The 20742-nt window shown below is 32.2% G+C and overlaps 6 protein-coding genes across 7 annotated transcripts; 5 read left to right on the top strand and 1 right to left on the bottom strand.

The window, feature by feature from the left end:
- The first annotated feature begins 362 nt into the window (after window positions 1-362).
- PSAF (photosystem I subunit F) lies at window positions 363-2118 on the top strand. Of its 2 annotated transcripts, none has more exons than XM_012221625.4 (2): window positions 363-1192; window positions 1880-2118. In XM_012221625.4, the coding sequence occupies exon 1, from the start codon at window positions 462-464 to the stop codon at window positions 1146-1148; it is 687 nt and encodes a 228-aa protein (XP_012077015.1). In that variant the 5' UTR covers window positions 363-461; the 3' UTR covers window positions 1149-1192; window positions 1880-2118. The 2 variants fall into 2 exon arrangements, with proteins under 2 accessions (XP_012077015.1, XP_012077014.1); XM_012221624.4 differs by having other exon boundaries at window positions 366-1192; window positions 1941-2118.
- A 3074-nt stretch (window positions 2119-5192) lies between these two features.
- LOC105637937 (protein BIG GRAIN 1-like A) lies at window positions 5193-7196 on the top strand. Its single transcript, XM_012221627.4, has one exon. The coding sequence runs from the start codon at window positions 5976-5978 to the stop codon at window positions 7113-7115; it is 1140 nt and encodes a 379-aa protein (XP_012077017.1). The 5' UTR covers window positions 5193-5975; the 3' UTR covers window positions 7116-7196.
- A 3101-nt stretch (window positions 7197-10297) lies between these two features.
- LOC105637938 (vacuolar protein sorting-associated protein 2 homolog 1) lies at window positions 10298-12807 on the top strand. Its single transcript, XM_012221628.4, has 5 exons — window positions 10298-10533; window positions 10893-11023; window positions 11435-11539; window positions 12184-12444; window positions 12542-12807. Exons 1-5 carry the CDS (start codon window positions 10497-10499, stop codon window positions 12677-12679), a joined length of 672 nt encoding a protein of 223 aa, XP_012077018.1. The 5' UTR covers window positions 10298-10496; the 3' UTR covers window positions 12680-12807.
- A 244-nt stretch (window positions 12808-13051) lies between these two features.
- Window positions 13052-14109, bottom strand: LOC105638351 (RING-H2 finger protein ATL39). The gene has a single exon (XM_012222143.4). The coding sequence runs from the start codon at window positions 13890-13892 to the stop codon at window positions 13338-13340; it is 555 nt and encodes a 184-aa protein (XP_012077533.1). The 5' UTR covers window positions 13893-14109; the 3' UTR covers window positions 13052-13337.
- Window positions 14110-14528: 419 nt separating this feature from the next.
- LOC149493992 (uncharacterized) lies at window positions 14529-15444 on the top strand. Its single transcript, XM_089724929.1, has one exon. It carries the CDS (start codon window positions 14529-14531, stop codon window positions 15432-15434), a length of 906 nt encoding a protein of 301 aa, XP_089581055.1. The 3' UTR covers window positions 15435-15444.
- Window positions 15445-17353: 1909 nt separating this feature from the next.
- On the top strand, window positions 17354-20014 carry LOC149493993 (mechanosensitive ion channel protein 10-like). The gene is made up of 5 exons (XM_089725516.1): window positions 17354-18550; window positions 18634-18793; window positions 18886-19179; window positions 19257-19459; window positions 19557-20014. The coding sequence occupies exons 1-5, from the start codon at window positions 17508-17510 to the stop codon at window positions 19846-19848; spliced, it is 1992 nt and encodes a 663-aa protein (XP_089581642.1). The 5' UTR covers window positions 17354-17507; the 3' UTR covers window positions 19849-20014.
- The last annotated feature ends 728 nt before the right edge of the window (window positions 20015-20742 follow it).

The following is a 20742-nucleotide window of genomic DNA, read 5'->3' on the forward strand; positions in this document are numbered from 1 at the left end:
AGTGTGAATCTCAAAAAAAAAAAAAAAAAAAAACAAAAATCCTCTCTACTAATATCTTTTACTTAGATTGGCATATATCTTGCTAGTAATTTAAAATTTAAAATTAGGATTTTCTAATAATTTCAATGTAAAACAGTAGTGCTCCATTAATTATTGGAGATAAGTGAACTAAGCTGTAGCAAAAGAACACAAAGCCGAAGTGTAGCAAAAGCAAATCTCTTATCCAAACGTTATAAGAGATGATGGATATATAGATAGAGAGAGATAGGATCTCAGAACCAATAACAAGAATCCAACTCAGCTTCCTTATTCCACCACCTTATCCTCCCAAACTTTCCATTTGGACCACCAATGCCTTCCTTTTAGAATCTAAAAACCATCTCTCTACTTCCTTCACTCGTCTAAATCTTCTCTTCTTATTATCTTTTATTTTCCAAGAAAAGAAAAGAAAATAAGAGAAAATGTCTCTTACCATACCTACTAATCTCTCAAAACCCATGTTGAAGCCAAAACTTGGCTCTTCATTAAATCCAGCAAAATCATCAAGATCCTTGATCGTTTGCTCGGCTTCACAAAACTCATCAACCCAAGAAAAAGACTCTTCTAAATCACCACTTCAAGCTTTCTCCGCCGCATTAGCCCTCTCTTCCATCCTCTTATCAGCTCCACTTCCGGCCGTGGCTGACATCTCCGGCCTAACACCATGCAAAGAATCCAAACAGTTTGCTAAACGCGAAAAGCAGCAAATTAAGAAGCTGGAATCCTCGTTGAAGCTCTACGCTCCTGATAGTGCACCTGCTTTAGCTATCCAAGCGACAATAGAGAAGACAAAACGACGGTTTGATAACTATGGGAAACAAGGATTGCTTTGTGGGTCAGATGGGCTTCCTCATTTGATTGTGAGCGGTGACCAAAGGCACTGGGGTGAGTTTATCACTCCAGGGATTTTGTTCTTGTATATTGCAGGTTGGATTGGGTGGGTTGGTAGGAGTTATTTGATTGCTATCAGTGATGAGAAGAAGCCTGCAATGAAGGAGATTATAATTGATGTTCCTTTAGCTACAAGATTGATTTTCAGAGGATTTTCATGGCCTGTTGCTGCCTACAGAGAGTTGCTCAATGGTGAACTTGTTGTCAAGGATGTTTGATTTTTCCCTCAACATCATATATAATTTATATCCTCAGATCTCAGGTTTGTTCTTTCTTTTAATTTTTCTTATTATTCTTTTAATAATATTATTTATTATTTATTATTTATTATATAAAAAAAGTGTTTTAACAAACATAATATAAAATTTTAATTTAAAATATAAGTGGAAAAAACTTGTGTTATAGAGAATTGTTATTGATATTATTACTTAAAACTTAATAACATTGAAAGTTAATTTAGTCAAGGATTAATGTAATATCCAATTTAATTTTTAAAAATCATAGAGACATAAATAATTTTATGTGCATTTATTATATATACTCAGAATCATTTAAATTAAATAAATATTATTTTTAACGTAATTGATTGAATTACTTTCTATTAATTACAGTATTAGTTTGATTTGAAATGAATGAATGAAATTTCTAAACTTAGTGATATAAAATTTATCTTTTGGTGAAAAGTGAAATAAAAATCAATGTGAAATATTTTGGAACATATTATTGAGGACATAACATTTTGACCAGGAAAATAGATTCTCTCTCTATTCCCAATGTGATAGTTCTGAGTCATTTTGAAAACATTCAAGAGTAATTAATAAAGTTTTATTAATTTTACTCTTATTCTTATTAAATACAATAACTAGTCTATAATTTTTAAAGGATAATTTCGTTAAATTAATAAATATTTTGTTATAATTTAAGAGTATTAATTGATTTTTTACAACAGCGGAGGGAGTGATTTTGACTGTGTGGAAATAATTTTCTCCGACAATTCTTGTATTTTGCAGAGAGATATGAAGCCAGAGGGTTGCAGTGCTTCATTTGGGAAATGTAAGGAGGGATTTCTTGTATTGTTATTTGTGACCATTTACTTGTATGTATCTAATGCTTGGTGTTGAAGATTTAGTAACTGTTTAGCCTTACTTTTTTCTTCCCCAATATTCAATAAATTAAATTTTCTTTAAAGTTAATCAAACAAAATCGAATTGTGAATCGGATAAAAATCAAATCAGTTAATTTGGTTTTTTTTTTTTTCTATTAAAATTGAAATTGAACCTTTTTTTTTTTTTTTAATTTCATTTAGCTTCCCTGTCTTTCATTTCCTTTCCTTTCCTTTCCTTTCTACGGCTTACTTCTCCTTACTGGTTCAAGTTGATGCTTCTTAATTCCTTTGATTCGTTTTTCTCCATAGCTGCCTCTGCCTTACTGGTTCAATTTCATCTGCAACATCATCGCTTGAGAGTCAAATATAACTGAACTTTCAATCTCATTATTCTAATATTTTCATCATGAATTTCTCTCAATCCTAATATTCTTAATACGAGCAATACAAAAATCATAATTTTCCAAAAAAAAAAAAACATCATTTCATACTTTTTTATTAACAAAAGTAAATTTGTAACTTTCAAGAAAATAGATTAAAGATGATGTGTGTTTAATTCGCTGTATGGTACTTATCATTTCATTTTATAAATAATTAGTTTGATTTTGTTATTAATTTCTTTTCCATCAAACTCGTTTAAAAATTTCAAATCACATTAAAATAATAAAAAAAGAAATTACTAAAACTCAGTGTATTAAAAGTTAATTTATCATGGTTTAATAATATAATATATTATCTTAAAGTTTAAATATTTTATGTTAATCTTGTGATCTTAGTTTAAGATTGTATTTTTTTATACTTTATATAAGTGATTTATTATTAAACTTTCTATAGAAACATATCGATTTGTATCTCATATCTATATAAAGTTTTTAATTAATGAAATTTTTAGTTTGAATTCTTCTAACAAAAAAAAAAAAATCGCAGCTAAGGCTAAAAAACAAAATAGCTCAATAAAAATACCAAAAAATAAATTTTAAAATAAAATATTATAGATAATATTTTTTTTTCTTGTTTATTAAATTTATATAAATATTTATAAAAAATTGAAAAATATAGTCATAATTAAATTTATAGCAAAAGAAGATAATAATATAATTATAATGTCGGGAACCCTCATAATGTCATGGACTCGGCCGAGAACTTTAAGCCCAGCCTTTCAAATTGGGCTAAAAATCTAAGTCCAGGATCAACCTGAGCACCGGTAGTCATGCGTGCCCACCGAACTTCCGTGGGATGTCATTCGTCAGATTCAATTTTGTCTCATTCATACATTTAATTGGCAGTTGATGTACTTAATCATGTTTAAGATATTAAAGTAAACTGACAACCTATGTTATTAGTTAAAAATAAATAAAGTTCTAATAATTATTATTTTACTTATTTTTAGTAAAAATTGAGTTTTTTTATCATTTCGTGCAAGTTTAAGGTTGTAATTATAAGCACACCAAAACTTAACTAGTGGTAAATACATATGACCTGACAATAAATTTAAGTTTGCATCTCTTCCCCAATATTAAAAAAAAAATTATAATTATAAGAAAATTGATTTTTAAATAAATTGTATCTTACTATTAACTTAAGAAACTGCAACGGACCCGTCGAAAATAGTTAAAAAAGTCAAAAAATAATTTAATTGATTGGAAGGGCAAATTAAATTATTTTTTCCAATTTATTATTTTTTACTAAAATTTATTAAAATAAAAATTGAAGTTTGGGGTACAGTCCCTTGTTCATGCTTTGTGTTTATATTAAATTTAAAAATATATTTTATATATATATAGAAAATGTGAATTCCAAAAGCTTAGGTGATTCTCTGATTATTCTACTTGTCTATCTATTCATTCTCTAATTATTTTACGTTATTTGTAATTTTCATTACTTTTTAAATTTTTTTTATTGGACTAAGAGTGGCAATTGGTAATTATAGGAGCAATAATAGGGTTAATTTAATTATTTTACAGAATTTTTTTTTTTTTTTTTTTTTTGAGAATACAGAAAATGTTTATATTTTTCAATAATTGCTGGATTTTTATTTTTATTTTTTTGTTAAAATTATCCATTAGAAGGTAACTGGGCCTGGAATTTAATGTTATGGACACTAAATGATGTGTATGGCCCATCTATTTATCACATATTAAGGTTTGAAGCAACAAAAGAAACAAAACAGTGTGGGTTGTGGGCCTTGTGTCAACTTATTTGGGCCAATGGGTCTACTTACTAACCCATCCGGTCCGGTTAAGGCCGAAACCCAAAATAGTGGCCAATAATGTCTTTTCCTTCCCTTATCCTGTCCTATAACCTAATCTTCCATAATTAACTTGTAAAATTAATGATTGAACAGCTTTAAACTTCCAAAAATTGGGTATATGATAGCAATTAATGTGTTGAAAATTACAATTCAACTAACACAAGATGATGCTTTCTTCTTTTTCTTTAAAGAAAAGATCTAACGAATCAATTCCATTAATATCATCCTGAAGGACTAATCTTTAGACATCATTTGGAGCAAAGTCCAAAGAAAACAACAAAGTATAATATTAATTAAATTACTTTTTTTGAAAAGAGTTTCTTTTTTTTTTTTAGGATGAGTAATTATATGTTATTTTATCTCATAATTAGAAAATTATATATATTAGAGTAAAAAAAAAAAAAGAGTACATGAATTAAACTTTAGAAATTTTTATATTAACATCTATACATCAAAATTAACTGATTTAGTAGCTCTTAAATCTTTAATATCATTTAGCTATTTTATTAGCTATTAGCCATTTAAATAACTTTTTATAAAATATTAATTTTTTAAAATCACCAAGTTAAAAATATTATAAAAAAATAATATTTATCGAAACGTAACGACTTAATCTCAATAGCATCTCAAGGTTGCACTATTCTTGTCATTGTAAAACCACTGTTTCAGATTCCCAACTTATTCCTTGTTAGACCACCACCAACCTTTCTACCCCTAAAGTAATGTTGCCTTTAAAACCTTTTTCATTGACACCAAGATGCTAAACAATAACTCTTTTTTACTTTTTTTTTAACAATTTTTTGTCAAAATAATTCACCATATTTATTAACTACATACATGTAATCATCCAATCTCAATGTAAAAAGAAAAGAAAATTGCAGATAGAGGGGGAAAAAGAAAAAGAAGGAAAGAAAAACACTTGTGAATAGACTTATGACATGATCTAATGAAATAATTAATAAAGATGTATAAAATAAAAGGAAAATTATATTAAAAGCAAAAGAAAAAGGAAATCAACCAAAATCAACACTTTCATTTCACCTCCTCCTCCTCAAAAAAAAAAAAAAACACTTTCATCTCACCTCACATTGAGCTATCATTAATTTTCAGTTACCCCAAGTTTGCTTGTCACAGTATCTCAATCCTCATCATTACCAAACTACAAATTTACATCAACCATTTTCAGAAAAAAAGAAAAAAGAAAAGAAAATTACATCAACCACCAAAGCACCTGTAAATAAAAAAATAAAATTCCACCTCTCCCAAAAACAGACAGTAAAGCAATCAAAAAAATTGAAAAGCAATTCCCTGCACTCAACTCAATCTGCTCTGCCACCCTGTCAATAACTCCCCCAAGTATATAATTTACCCGCACGCGCGGCCTTTCCTTTAAAAATCTTTCCCTTTCTCCTTTCTTTATTTCTTGTTCCTTCCCTTCTTTCTTGCTCTGTTTTCTGCTTCTCTGTTTGCTTATTCAAATCTTTTTTTAGCTTTCTCTTTCTTTCTTTCTTCTTCTTCACATGACCTTGTTGCCTTTCTATTAATGCGTCTTGCAGCTTTTGACATTCTCTTAGCAGACATTATACCTCACAACTCTCTTAAACTAAATTCATTGTCTTTTAACTCCCCTGTTTCTTCTATTTATAAATACTCTTGTGTTGCTCTGTTTTATTTCAGTTCACATAAAAAATGAATAAGAAAGAGAGATCTTCCAGGGAAAACCCATGTCCTCAACGAAGAAGGACTCAATCTTTCTCTTCATCGCTTCTCGATGCTATATACCGTTCGATTGACGAATCCAACGGTGGAGTTGAAAAGGAAGTTTTGAGTCAATATAAAGAAACCACCACGATAAAAAAACAGAGCACCACGTGCTCTGTTTCTTCGATTCGGCGAGATATGTTTCTTGAAGAAGACAAAGATATATCAAATCTTCGGCGAGCTGTTATGATTGAGAGCTGGATGGAGAAACAAACCACTCGTGGCTCTGTTTTTTCTAATTCTACTTCCACCTCGTCCGATTCTAGCTCTGCTAGAGGCGGTGGTGTTTTCTCTTCCTCTGAAACAGAGTCGAGTGTTAAAGAAAATTCAAGAAAGAAGCAACTTTCAGAGAATCAAAAAAAACCCAAGTGCGAAGGAGGATTCTGCAAAACAAAGCTACGAGCTTTAAAAATCTATGGCGAATTAAAGAAAGTAAAGCAACCAATTTCACCGGGTGGCCGCATTGCTAGCTTTATAAATTCCATTTTCAGTTCAGGAAGTGGAAAGAAAGTGAAAATGTGTTCTATTGGAGCAATGGATGATGTCAGCTCTGATCGTAAATCAAAATCTGCTTGTTCTTCAGTTACTTCGTTTTCAAGGTCTTGCTTAAGCAAAACCCCTGTTTCAAGAGGAAAACAGAACAATGGAAACAAAAGGTCCGTTAGATTTTATCCTGTGAGTGTAATTGTTGATGAAGATTCCAGACCTTGTGGTCATAAATGTATTTATGAAGATGATCCTGGTTTGATGCCAATTGCGAAGCCTCAAAAAATTGCTACGAGCAAGTCTCTGAAGGAAGATGTTGCTAAAGGAGCAAATTTCATTAGAAGTTACCAGAAGAAGAATATTGGTGAATTAGATTTCAGGGGTTTTCATAGTTATGCTGGAGATGATGAAGGTAGTGATGATGAAGAAGAAGATGATGATGATGACGAAAGTTGTTCAAGCTCTGATCTTTTTGAGTTAGATCATCTTATTGGGATTGGAAGATACAGAGAAGAGCTTCCAGTTTATGAGACTACAAGCTTGAAAACAAATCAAGCCATTGCTAATGGGTTCATTATGTAGTTAATGGGTGAAATCAAATGAATGTAATTATTGATATTGGGCAATTAATTTAATTAATGAAATAACTTAATTTCTGCTCTCCGTTCTTTTCTATCACTTACAGTTTCAACTCATAATTATATAATGCAATCCAATTTTTAATTTCTTAAAAATAATAAAAATAATGATGAACAATTCTACATAAATGGTCAATAAAGAAAGAAAGTGGAGGAGAAAATAAAAAATAAAAGCAGACAGAAATGAGAAATCTTCTCCCTGTGAGAATTGATGTGTTCCTTTTTCACTGCCTTAGCACATGGCCACAACCTAACAAGTAAATTTTGTCCTATCTACTTTAAAAAATCATTGCAATGGAGGGTCTTCCATTCTCTCCTCTTCTTTGCCCTTTTCCTAATTTTGGCAAGTCTGCTACTTCTATTATATGGGGGCTTAGAGCTCTAAAATATTTTAAAAGTACATTATAATATACAGAATAAAGAATAGGAACATGATAAAAAATGAAAAATTTTAATTTCATTCCACATTAAGGTTCTTTGTCCATTTTATATGAATCCAAACTTTCTCTTTTGTTTTGATGATGTTGTTGCAAGTATTTGTAACACATTTCGAAAGGGATTTGACAAATGGGTTTCATTGTCAAGTAAATGAGCAAGTGTTCAAACCACAAGATTGTAAGAATAAGAAATGTGGTAATAATAGACCAAATAATACAAGTGAGTAGAAATGGAGACAAGCATGTGAGGAACCGTGGTTAAATTCAGTTAAACTCAACTTAGTTAAGTAATCAGATGGATGAGTCACTGGTTTAATTGACAAGTTAAAGGTGCAATTAATGGATTATAAAAATATTAATTTATATATATTAATCAAACAAATATAATAAAATTATTAATGATTTAATCTAAGTAGTTGAACCGGTTTGAATTAATTTATTCTTTTTTTTTTTTTCTTAAATGGTTTAAAAGTAAAATCGATTTGATTTTATATCCGGATCGCCGATTTTATGAATCAAGTTGTCAAACCAATCCGGGACGAATTTAATAACTGTGCTCACAAGTCAAAATACAGCAGGATCAGACATCATATCTAGCAAAAAAATCCAAAATCCAAACTAACTTTTTCACCGAATGAGAAAAAAAGAAAAAAGTTTTGCATTGGCATTCCCATTCCTATACAACTACCTACTTAGATTATAGGTATATTCTGTATGAATGGATTATACGGGACATTGGCCACCATCGTTGACTTGTTACCCTCTCACTCAAAAAGAAGAGAAACAATGAAAACAAAAACGAAAAGCAAACTGTAAAGACAGAAACATGATAAAGCCAAAGCATTTTTTTCTCAGAATTACTATATCTATCGACTTTCAAGAAATTTATCTGCCCTAATTAATTCTCTAATTTTTAGAATTATTATTTTCTTTTTTAAAAATATCAAGAAATTTCGAATGCACCATATAAAAAAAAGTAAAAAGTATCTTGTTCATGGCTGAGAAAATGTTATATATAATATATATATATATATATATATATATATATATATATATATATTCAACAGAGAAAGATAACAAGTAAGAAAAAGAAAAATCCCACTAGGATAATGTAGTTAACCAGAAAGCAATAGTGGGTATGTTTCTCACCAACCAAACACCATATCTTTGACGTAGAACCGTATTATGATTATAATTCGTAAGTTGTAACAAGACCATGTGGTTTCAATACAGGACCACTCACCACCACTACACCTCCATCACTTCTCTACTCCACATTTGTCTTAATTAAAGGGTGCATCTTTGGCCACAGCCACTGTTCACAGTTTATATATGCTCTGTACTCCTTGTACTTTTCTAGGGTTTGCTAATCAGATTCATAACATCCACTAAGCTGTCACTTACCCAATATCTGTATAATACTTAACCTCTTTTGTTCCCTTTCTATTCTTCTTCTTCTTCTTATTATTATAATTATTATTAAGTTAAGCCAAGTGGCATTATCAAATAATGGCTTTAAAAAGTTTTAGATGATGAAGCATATGAACATAGATGGAACTTGCACCCGCTAGAAATAGGTATTTGATTGTAGGATGGTTGTTAAGGTAGGCCATTATGAATAATTTGTTCAAGTATTGATGGATTGGGTTAAAATAATGATGATGATACTATTCATAATTTATGATTTGATTAGGTAATTGTTTCTCAATTGATTAGGGTTTTTCGAATTCTTGAACTACCGAGATAAATTTTTAGTTTATTCAAATTATTTCTTGAAAAAAATAATCAAGAAATGAAAAGGAATTGAACAACCGTATCCTACATTATATACATACAATCAAGAAAATTAAAATGGCGAACGCAAGAATTTCAGCTGTTCTTTTTTCTGCCTTGCGAAATTCCATTATTTTAATTATAATGTGGGCCGGCACGTGGAATGGCCCGCCATTCCAGCTGGCGAGCGATGAGAGGAGTTTCGTCGAAATATAAAATATATATGATCCAGAGGCAAAGTTGAGGAAGAGCGCGTGGAGAGAAAAACACAAAGGGACAGAACCGCACGTGACCACCTGGGTTGGACTGTGAGTAATGCTTGTTAAAAGCCAAATCGCCCCACATGCACTCGTGTGCACCGCATTAACCTTTACCCCCAATTTGTCAGCTTCAGAATTCAAAATCACTGCAATTTGCAGCTTTAATAATTCAAATCAGATGGAAATAGGTGACTTTCAGACGTCTGTTTCTTGCGTGGAGTTAAAATATATGTATATATGTTTCCTTTAACCTTTAACCCGACTCAAAAGTCAAAATGCATTTGTTCTTCAAAGGCATCTGATGTTATTATTATGTTTGCTTTGGCGTTGCCTTTGTGTTTTCAATACGCGCTTTGACGAGTGGATAGCGAAAGATAAAGATCTTCTCATTATAATCATTTCCCTTGCAGATGGATTCATTCTTTGAAATAAGAAAGGGCTAAGAAAGCCCAATAGTAACACAATGGGCCTTGTCTGTTTTCGTTTTTAAAAATTACATGCCCTTCGAAGGCACCCAAAAAGCCCACTATCGCTGTCGACAAAAAAAAAATAAAAATGAAAGAAAGAAAGAGGGATAAAGCAAAGGGCCCTACCAATATCACGTGCCACGTGTAATATAGGATGGTTCTATGGTTATTCCTTTCCTTGACCACTACCGCGTGAAGCAAAGCTGGATTATTACTGCGTTTGGACGATCAACATTCAACAACACCCTCTTTAAGCAATTGCTCAAGGATATTATTACTATATTAGATTCCCTATTAAGAAACAACTCACCATATAAGAAATCCGAACAGATCCGATCAATTAAGCCCCGTTTACCGCACTTACGGAATTATTCATCGGCGCTGAAACATGAGTTTCCTCTTCGGCAAGAAAAAAACTCCCGCAGGTTCTTTTACTTTTCTTCAATTATGCATCTGTTTCTTCTTCGATCCTTATCTGATTGATATTTTTATTTTTAAAATATTTTTGCGTGTTCTTTAGGGTTTTTATTAAGATAAAACCCTGGAATTTACTTCGCTTGAAGTATGTTTCTGTTTGATATATATATAAGAAAAAGAGAAAATTGATTCAATGAATTTGGTTGAACTTAGAATTTGATCGAGACAATGCTTAATTGAGATATTATTTTATTAATTTGGGATTAGAGGCCCAGGTAATGGTTAATGCATTGACAATATGATTGGTCAATTTTGGTCAAACAATTGTTTGTATGATTTTCGACTTAATTAATGGATGTCGTCTCAGAACTTCTGCGGGAAAATAAGAGGATGCTGGATAAATCCATCAGAGAGATAGAGAGGGAGAGGCAAGGTCTACAAACTCAAGAAAAGAAACTAATTGCGGAGATAAAGAAAAGTGCTAAGCAAGGGCAGATGGTGAGCTACTTTTCCTTGCTGACTGCTTTTTTGCTTCACTCATAGCTTCTATTGATTGTTTGACAAATTATCTGCAGAGTCTAATCCAAGTGAAATTGAAACTTCAAAGTTGATGGTGAAAATGGTTTACAATTCTGTTTTTTTGTTACGGCTAAAATTCAAATATTTTTGAATGCATTCATATCAACTGGCTGAGCAATTTTATTCTTCAGACTAGTTTTTTCATATTATTTGTTATTTTGGTCAGTGATTATATATAAATTGTTAATTTTTAAGTGATTGGAAGCTTCACAAAATTACATCAGATGATTTGTACTTGAAATAAGACCATTTTTATTATAATGTGTCACTGGTTCTAGTACAACGAATTGACAGTTAACATATATTTGATTTGCTGCGATGTTACTGCAGGGGGCCGTAAAAGTAATGGCAAAGGACCTGATTAGGACAAGACATCAGATTGAAAAGTTCTATAAGCTGAAGTCACAGCTCCAGGGTGTATCTCTCAGAATTCAGGTATCTTCTGATCAGTGCTGCTATTCATTATGGTTTCTCTGTCCAATTAATGGCTTCCTGCCTCCCCTATCATTTCAAGTAGCTCTTAGGAGTGGCATTATTGTATGGCTTTTTAGATTAAACTGAGATTCTTCTAATTGGCTTTGTCTTCTTCAATGGTATAAGTGATCTACTTGATTGTATGAATTGCCTTCTTGTTTGGATGGTCTGCATGCAACCTTCGAAGTTTTATCTATGAGTTGCAATTTTCAGAGCCATATGTTGAAACTTTGAATTTGTATGACATAAAAATGTGGCATGGTGATTCGCCGGGGATCATCTATTTGTTTATATTGATTGATAAGAAAGAGAGCTTGTCTGAGAAATCAAAATTTCCCATGCTGGTACTGTCTGACTGAGAATACAAAAGACTATTTGAATATGATTTTGATTGTCTAAGGTACCTTGATAAGCTGTAGTTAGGGACAAGTAAAATATTGATCCCTATTGGAGGGTAACATTTCCTCTATCCTGTGGGCCTTGAGATTTGCAGTCTCCTTAAATTCACAAATTTATCAACATTAGTTTTGGAAAACTATATGAGAACATTCTTTTGCTTATGGGCTTTAAAGATGTAGTGAGTTGTTTTTTGAAATGCTATCCAGACATTGAAATCAACACAAGCAATGGGAGAGGCCATGAAAGGCGTGACAAAGGCAATGGGCCAAATGAATAGACAGATGAACTTGCCATCACTCCAGAAAATTATGCAAGAGTTTGAGAGGCAGAATGAGAAGATGGAAATGGTGACTGAAGTGATGGGAGATGCCATTGATGATGCTTTGGAAGGGGATGAGGAAGAGGAAGAAACAGAGGAACTAGTGAGCCAGGTTCTTGATGAAATTGGAATTAACATAAACCAAGAGGTACAATTGCGTTTTCTGCTTTTGCTTTTATATGCCCTGTGCATGAAAAAAAAAAAAGATTCAAGTATTAACAATAACATTTTGCTTGTATCTGCAGCTTGTGAATGCACCATCATCTGCTGTAGCTGCTCCAGCTGCAAAGGGTAAGGTTGCACAAGCAGAAGCAACTGGGAACGATGACATTGGGATAGATAGTGATTTACAGGCAAGGTTAGATAATCTAAGAAGGATGTAATATTCATCTTTTTATACTTGTAAAATATTTACGTAATTGGGCGTGAATGTCACTGAAAATTTGCCAGGATTCCTCCTGGCTTTTGGATACAGGTGAAAATTCTATAAAATATTAAATTTTTATTTTTATATTATTTATACGCAAAATTCCTTCGTTGCCTGAGAACGATCATGTAGATTTCATTTGTTCCTTTCTTGTCTGTATGTAGAGGCCTGTATATATAAATACAAAGAATTTTTTTATGCCATCAAGTATAAGAAATGTTTCATGGAATTTCATATTAAAAGGTTCTTTAAAAGAAAAAAAAAAAGCCTGTGGAATGATTAATTTATCCAACTTAAAACACATTAAGTAGAAATCGTACACAGAGACTAGACCAATCATTTAATTAATAGTATATGAAACCTATACAAGACATCTACTAGGAATGGTTGACCAAACAATATATCACACTGTAGTCATCGTCTTGCTCAATCATTTAAATAGTCGTTGGACAGTTGGACTGACACAAGGCAAGCTATCCAACTTTTCCTACCTAACTGACAAATATAAACAGATTAAATCTTTAAAAATGAAAAAGGAAAACCAAGAATTTTCCGGCAACGGCGAGACAAGTCGGAACAACAACAATTGTAAGCCAAATCCAAATCTATAGAATCTAGACAAGAGGAATGAAATGAATCCTTGCGGTTGCATCTAACAAATTTTCTCGAGAATTCTCCTCCGTCGCTTCAGTCACCACCGGACGTCGATGACCGAAGGAAGGAATTGGGTCGACTCGGGCGCGACAAAGCGGGCAATCAGAATGCGAATACAGCCACATGTCTATACAAGGAGCATGAAAGGAGTGGCTACAATCTGGCAATCGCCTAACCTCCTCTCCTTCTTCAAAAACTGATAAGCAAACTGAACATTCATAATCATAGTCACAGCCTTGGCCTATATTATTATCTTTTTTGTACTTGAAACTCGACAACTCTGAACTTAGCCTGCCACTGCCAGCTCTTGTTGTCTGAATTAACTGGCCTGATCTCTCACCCTGGACTCGATTACGATGGGTGCACCACTTGATTATGATAAGATTATATACGGCCAGAACAATTGCGGCTGTGCCAACAATTACAAGGCCGTAATATAACGTTGGCAAGTTGGATTTCTGTGAAGGAGGGGATGGCGGTGGTGGTTCATTGTAAGGACTTGAAGCATCATTCATATTGGATTTGTTAATTTGGGGTCTGGAATTAGAGAAGTTATATTCTATACGACAAATTAAATAATCTTGTATTAAAATAATGTTATGTGGTTAATCTAAAAGGCGTGGTGGTTATGGAGCTATGGAAGAAAAAAAAAAATCTAGTGGAGGCGGCTTAGAAAGAAGACAAAGGAAGTAGACAGTGAACGAGGCTGCAAATTAAATCTTCCAATTGCATAAGTAACTGATCCATAAGTTATATAGTGCACTTACCACCCTAATACGTTTTTTTTTGTCATTATAGAACGACTTGTCGTTTTTGTTAATTTGGTAAGACAAAATTTCACATTTCAATCTTACCCTGGTATAACCTTCAACGTTGCGGCATGTAAAGGTAATAAAACCATGAGCCATACGGAACCCCTTTCCGTCAACTAGATTTTAAAACCGCCGCCATGTCTGGAACTTGCAGTTAAATAACAAATATTTCCAACTTTTCATAAATACTCCATAGTAATTAATTTATATTGTTATCATTTCCTTTTCTTTTATATTTGCCCTTTTAACAGATTTGTAACATTTAACTGAAAGATTTACTAATCTGGCTAGGATTAGTAATTGTGCTTTCCTAGCTGGATTAGCAAATCTTGTTTGGTTATGTTCCTTTGTTGCCAAGTAAGAGTGTCTATATATAAACCACATTCATTAACTACAAAACTTTCTATTTTCAGCTTTAAAATTATTTCATCAACATGTCAAAGCCTTTTGCTTTTTGTTGATCAAAGAAATATGATACCTAAATATTATGTTTGTAAACCTAGTACTAGAGAATGTCAAATTATTCCAAATTCAAAGACTCGTTTTCACAATAAGAAAATAACAATGACAGTTTTAAAATCAAATCCTCTGCATTATACGATAGTTAGATTTTCAAAACCCAATTTTTCTTCTCTCCATGAATATTATTATCTTTTATCTGAAATTTTTGATTCAAGAACTTATGAATGGAAGCAGCTGCAAGAAATAAAATTACCCTATGGTGAGTTTTTCATTCTCGCGCTAAGCGTATGTGTCTATGGTTCACTTAACTGGTTTACAAATAAAAACAATATTTTTCCATTCGATGTGTACGAGGAGAATTATGGTATGTTTTCACTTCCAAATAATGAGGTTGATTATGATCATATCCAGCCTACGGATTATGAAGGGAAGCTTTCAGTAATTTACATGAGAAGAGATAATATTCTTATGGAGTTGTGGGAAATGGAAAATTATAAAGAAAAAGTGTGGAGCAAGAGACATATGATTGATGTTGAGCCTTTAAGAGAGAAGGAGCCTCATTCAATACCTTTGATGTTTTACAATGCTGATATTGCACTAATGAGTGGATTTTATGGAGTTCTATTTTTCAAGTTTAAGAATGGAATGGTGAGGTTGGAGGAACAAATTCAGACTTTAGGGATTGTTCTATTTAAATCTGATTTTGAGCCTTGTAATTTGAAAACTTGTTTTTGCAGAAGATGCATGCGCGAGACAAACGAAGAAGAAGTAAATCAAAGCTAATGGCTATTGTAGAAATTCTGATTTTAATGATTGTGCTCCTTGTTTTGTTTTTCTATTTCTATTTTCAGACTTTACTCATTGATTTTGTTACGTAGACTGTGATTTTGTTAGAAATTCTGATTTTAATGATCGATTGTGCTCTTTATTTTCTATTTTTTGCTTCTTGTCTTGTTTACTGAAAACTTTGTTAGTTAAGTTATTGGCTGCTTCTTTAAACGTCAGTAAATTCTACAATAGAATTCAAAAATCAATCTCACAACAATATGTTCTTGCTGCTATTTTGGACCGCGCCTTCTCAGTGTTCTTTCAGGGCTCCTCTCACTGAGATGGCTGCAATGGCTGGGAGGAGCACAGCAATATCTGGTCGTTTAAGTTCTAGAAATTTGAACATACGTAGTTAAGAAATAAAAGAAAATTCTAGTCTGCTCTCATTGAACATACATACTAATCTATTCTAAGACCTGAAGAAAATTCTTCAAGAACTTGGTATATTAAATGTCACCTTCTGCTTTGAGAAGTTCATACCTTAGCTATGTCTGATCAGCAGCAGCTTGAACAGTTACTGTGTTCTGTGTGCAGAAGTTCATTTTCCTTATTACAATACAGGTATAATCATATTTTTTGATATATAAATTATTTGAAAAAGGTTTCGCTTTATTAATTAATTAAGAGATGGTTGTTGAGGAGATGAACATACTCTATCACCAACCTCAGAAGCCCTCTGATACTTGACTTTAACTCCATTTATGATTATTTATGAACTGAAAAATACAATCAGAAAGTAGGTAGCAATTGCCTGGTTGGACTAATGAGAAATTAGATATATTAGGTATGGCGGCTTGATTGACGAGAAAGAAGGTCTTCGTCCTGTAGACAATGGTCTTTCAAGGAAATTGAGTGGGAATAATAATTTTATAAGATTGATTTGCCTAATAATAATAGGTTTAGGAATAATCTAATTTTATTTAATAATATTATAATTAATAAAATTTTAAAATCGTTTTTCTTATACTATTAGAAATTCATAAAAGTGATAACGAACAGAACTGAGTTCGCAAGAAAAATTATTTTTGCATTACTTTTTAATGAATTTTTCAATTTAGATATTAATTGAATTGACATTAATATTGATACCATTAATAATATTATAAGTTTTTAATTTTTTAATAATGAACTAAATAATTAATAATATTAGTAATATTATTTTAAAAAATAATTTTGCAATTTTTTATAATTAATGTTATTAATAATATTATTTAATAATTGATTAATAAAATTTTCAAACTTATTTTTTCTTACACTATTACAAATTTGTAAAGTGAATATAAATAAAAAACAAAAACAAAGTCAAACCTAAAATTTATAATTACAGTTTTTTTCCTAACGCAATAGACTTAATAATTTTGGATTATCAATTATTGAAAAGAAAAATCAATTCAATTGTTCGATATTGACCAGTTTTGTTTTGTCGTTAGTAATATAATGCTTTTCACGTATCCCACGTGCCATGTAACTTTTGTTAAATAAATAAATTTAAGAAATTATTTACTTAAACCTGGTCTACAGCTATATTTTATGAACCAAATAGTTAAATTATATATATATATATATATATATATATATATAGTTAGAAATATTTTAATTTAAAAAAAATTTTATTTTTATTGATTTTGGTAAATGAGTGGAGGCATAGTCGCAATCTGATAATATTTTTCCTTAAATCTATGTAATAAATTTGTTGCCTCGCTGTCACACCTAACGACCAGGATGGGGTTAGCGAGTTCCTTTATAACATTATTTATTGCTAGTAGTAGTACTATTTTTATTTTTAACGAGGAAAGCGAGTTGCTTTTGTTGACTCACTTCTAATCCGAGTTCCTATTTAGCGCATGTTACTAACTACAATAAATATATGCTCTTTTAGGACACAACGCACAAGCGAGAAAGAAACACCAGAAGTCCAAGATTAATTCTCCTCTTATCTCTCCACTAATTGATTCCTTCAAGATTCAATCTTTTTCCTCTGCAACTCAATTTAAGTATATTTCTGATTCACTTCAGAAGTGCACAAGCATGGCAGGGAAAGCAGATGACGTCAGCATCTCTATCTCCGGAGAGGAAGAAGCTTTTGTACTAGTGAAGTCCCAAATGCGATCTCCAATTCCTCAACCTACTGAGCCTGATAAAGCCACAGAGCCATTTTCCACTAAGCCTCCTCAAATCCAACTAACAAATTCAGTCGTTCAAAGAAAATCTTCCCCAACCAGGTCTTTGTCTTCAAAGCCCCTTTATAATAATAATGATAATGATAATTCTACGCTGCCAAAAGTGGAGTCGCTTGGATCACCACCATCACTGGAAAAGAATAAAGATAATGGTAAAAATCCTTACAGACGTATCAACTGGAAATTGTTGATACTCTTTATCGAGTCTACTGTATCTGTTTTTGCTATAGGCCTTCTAATAGCTAGCTTGACAGCTGATAAATGGCAAAACCGTAGAATTTGGGATTTTGAGATATGGAAATGGTGCGTATTATTGCTGTCTATTTTCTGCGGTAGATTAATTGCTTACACAGTAAGAGAGGTGCTAATGGCTTTGATTTGGAAGTTGTATCTTGACGAGAGAGTTCTTTATTTTGCCCATGGCGTGAAAAAAAGTGTCGTGTTCTGTATTTGGTTAGGTTTGGTTACTTTGTCTTGGCGTTCAATGTTTCATCGCGGAGATGCACAACGCAAGACTAGCAGAGTTCTTGCCGGTCTTCTAATTGGATCTGGTGTTTGGTTAGTCAAAACTTTTTTAGTTAAGTTAATTGGTTCTCTTCATGCAAGAAAATTGTTTGAAAAGATAAAAGAAGCAATACGACTACGGAAAGTTCTTAAACAGATATCCAAAATGGACGACATTGCTGACTCTGTTGAGAAACAGAACGGGAAAAACATTTACATAGAAGACATGATAGAACTGTTGAATGCGGTTCGAGGAAAAATGCTCCTCCCTCTCACTTATTATGGCAGCAATATTAGAAGTCATGAAGACGAGATCAACGATGAAGCAGGAGCTAGAGCAGCTGCCGATGAGATTTTCGTCAGACTAGCGGGAAATGATGCTGACAGGTGATTTTAATTATTTGCTATTATAATTCCTAATAATTTCTTAGAATGATTATCTAACTGCTTTTTCTTTGATTTAATATCAGCAAATACATATACTTGGAAAATCTGATGAAATACTTGGATGATGAAAATGTGATTCAACATTTCCAAGGTTTAGCAGAAGATAATGTACAGATTGCAGCAGAACCCGACAACACAGATGAAAATAAACAGATTAAAAGATCGGTTTTCAGGAGCTGGGTGGTTAGATTTTTACTCTGCCTTTTCTTTTCTTATCATCAATTTTTGTTTTTTGTTTGGTTAGAATTATAATTTTCATTGTTGTTGCTCTGCAGGTCGAAGTTTACAAGGAACATGATTCATTGAATAGCACACTAAAACATAGCAAAACGGCTCTTGATGAACTGAATGTAATTTTTTCTGTGATCGTGCTGTTTGTCATCACAGTTGTATGGTTACTTTTCATGGGATTTTTAACAGTCAAAATATTAGTCTTCTTATCATCTCAACTGCTGCTAGTAGTTTTCATGTTCGGTAACACTTGCAAGACTATTTTCGAAGCCATCATTTTTGTATTTGTGGTTCATCCGTTCGATATTGGTGATCGCTGCGTTATTGATTCGGTACAGGTAAGTCCTAATACTATATAAACAGCAACATTTATTTTTATACACTTATAGCTGTAATAATAACAATTAATTTGCAGATGACTGTTGATGAAATGAATATATTGACGACGACATTTCTGCGACATGATGGTGAGAAAATATACTATCCAAATGCAGTTTTAGCAACGAAACCCATCAGCAATCTTTACAGGAGTCCACCGATGACTGATTGTTTGGAATTTGCAATTAGTCTTCGTACCAAGAAGGATGTTATCAACCATATGCAAGAGAAAATTAAAAGGTAAAGTCAACTTAATTATTGTTAATCAAAAATCAAATGATTATATATATTGAAAGAAATTAATTAACATGGGATTTGCTGATAAAATCTGATGCAGTTATGTGGAGAGTAATCCAAGGCGGTGGCGGCCAGAGCACAGTGTGCAGTTCAAGGAGATTGAGAATGTGAACAAAATGAAAATGGTTTTGTACGTTAATCATACAATAAATTTCCATTATTTCGCAAAGAGGGCAAAAAGAAGATCAGATCTAGTGCTAAAGATGAAGGATATTTTTGAAGAGCTTAAAGTAGAATATAGTCTTCTGCCTCAATATGTTAATTTACTTAGCTATTCTGCAGCTGCACCTTCAACAGCTCCACTTCCTGTTGGACGGCCATGTTATTTCTGAGCCACACAACTTCTCTCCCCTTTTTGTTTGTAGTACAACCAGTGTAAGGAGTTTGTATGAGTTTTTGTTATAAAAAGAAGCTTTCTTTGTTTGTATATATATTTTTAACTGCATTGGAAAACAAAAATAGTGGCAGTCGTATTGTATTTGTCCTCGTTTAGGACCACTTGTCGTCTATTTTTTGCAAGGCCTACGAGACTCGGTGTTCGTTTTCTTCGGATGATGGCTGCTTTACCTTAATTCATTGCATGACGGCATGCTTGCTGGCGGCGTTCGACGACTAGTCGGTTTTAGCGAACAAATTGTGACATTTTGCCAAAACCATCTAAACGACAGGACCGCTGGGACATGTAAACCACTAAGAAACAGAACCATATGGACCACGGCTTTTGGAGTAGAAAACGTTTATTTAATAATAAAAAATAAAAACTCGTGTCAGCATTTCTGTTTTTGACTTATTGTTTTATCCTTGTTCTCCGGTGACTAGACAGAAATCATATAAAAGATAGAGATGAAACAATTAAATCATATAAATATTGATTTCTTTTTTTCCTTATAAATCAATAGAGAGAGAATGATAATTGGTTTCTATTTTACAGGTTAAACTTTACAAGTATGAGTATGACTCGCTTAATGCCACATTAAAAAATAGAAATTCAACCTAAGACTTTTTGGGTTCATTTAATATTAATACTTTTTGTTGGTTGGTACCTAATCTTTTTTTTTTTTTTTTTTTGATAGTATGGTTGGTACCTAATCTATTTTTGTCTTCTTCTAATTAACACATTTTCTTCTTACAGCTTCCCTCTATTTAAATGAATCACTCGTCATCCTAATTACATATATATATATATATACACACACACACACACACACACACACACATCATCGTTC

The sequence above is a fragment of the Jatropha curcas genome, chromosome 8 (genome assembly GCF_041381405.1).
Source record: "Jatropha curcas cultivar XTBG-Jc1 chromosome 8, XTBG_Jcur_1.0, whole genome shotgun sequence".
NCBI classification, from domain to species: Eukaryota; Viridiplantae; Streptophyta; class Magnoliopsida; order Malpighiales; family Euphorbiaceae; genus Jatropha; species Jatropha curcas.

Coding starts and splice junctions, on each gene's coding strand:
- PSAF (XM_012221625.4), top strand. CDS start 462: ATGTCTCTTACCATACCTACTAATCTCTCAAAACCCATGTTGAAGCCA.
- LOC149493993 (XM_089725516.1), top strand. CDS start 17,508: ATGGCAGGGAAAGCAGATGACGTCAGCATCTCTATCTCCGGAGAGGAA. Junction 18,794..18,885: donor CGGTTTTCAGGAGCTGGGTG/GTTAGATTTTTA, acceptor GTTGCTCTGCAG/GTCGAAGTTTACAAGGAACA. Junction 19,460..19,556: donor ATGCAAGAGAAAATTAAAAG/GTAAAGTCAACT, acceptor AATCTGATGCAG/TTATGTGGAGAGTAATCCAA.
- LOC105638351 (XM_012222143.4), bottom strand. CDS start 13,892: ATGAATGATGCTTCAAGTCCTTACAATGAACCACCACCGCCATCCCCT.
- LOC105637938 (XM_012221628.4), top strand. CDS start 10,497: ATGAGTTTCCTCTTCGGCAAGAAAAAAACTCCCGCAG. Junction 10,534..10,892: donor CAAGAAAAAAACTCCCGCAG/GTTCTTTTACTT, acceptor ATGTCGTCTCAG/AACTTCTGCGGGAAAATAAG. Junction 11,024..11,434: donor GTGCTAAGCAAGGGCAGATG/GTGAGCTACTTT, acceptor ATGTTACTGCAG/GGGGCCGTAAAAGTAATGGC.
- LOC149493992 (XM_089724929.1), top strand. CDS start 14,529: ATGTTCCTTTGTTGCCAAGTAAGAGTGTCTATATATAAACCACATTCA.
- LOC105637937 (XM_012221627.4), top strand. CDS start 5,976: ATGAATAAGAAAGAGAGATCTTCCAGGGAAAACCCATGTCCTCAACGA.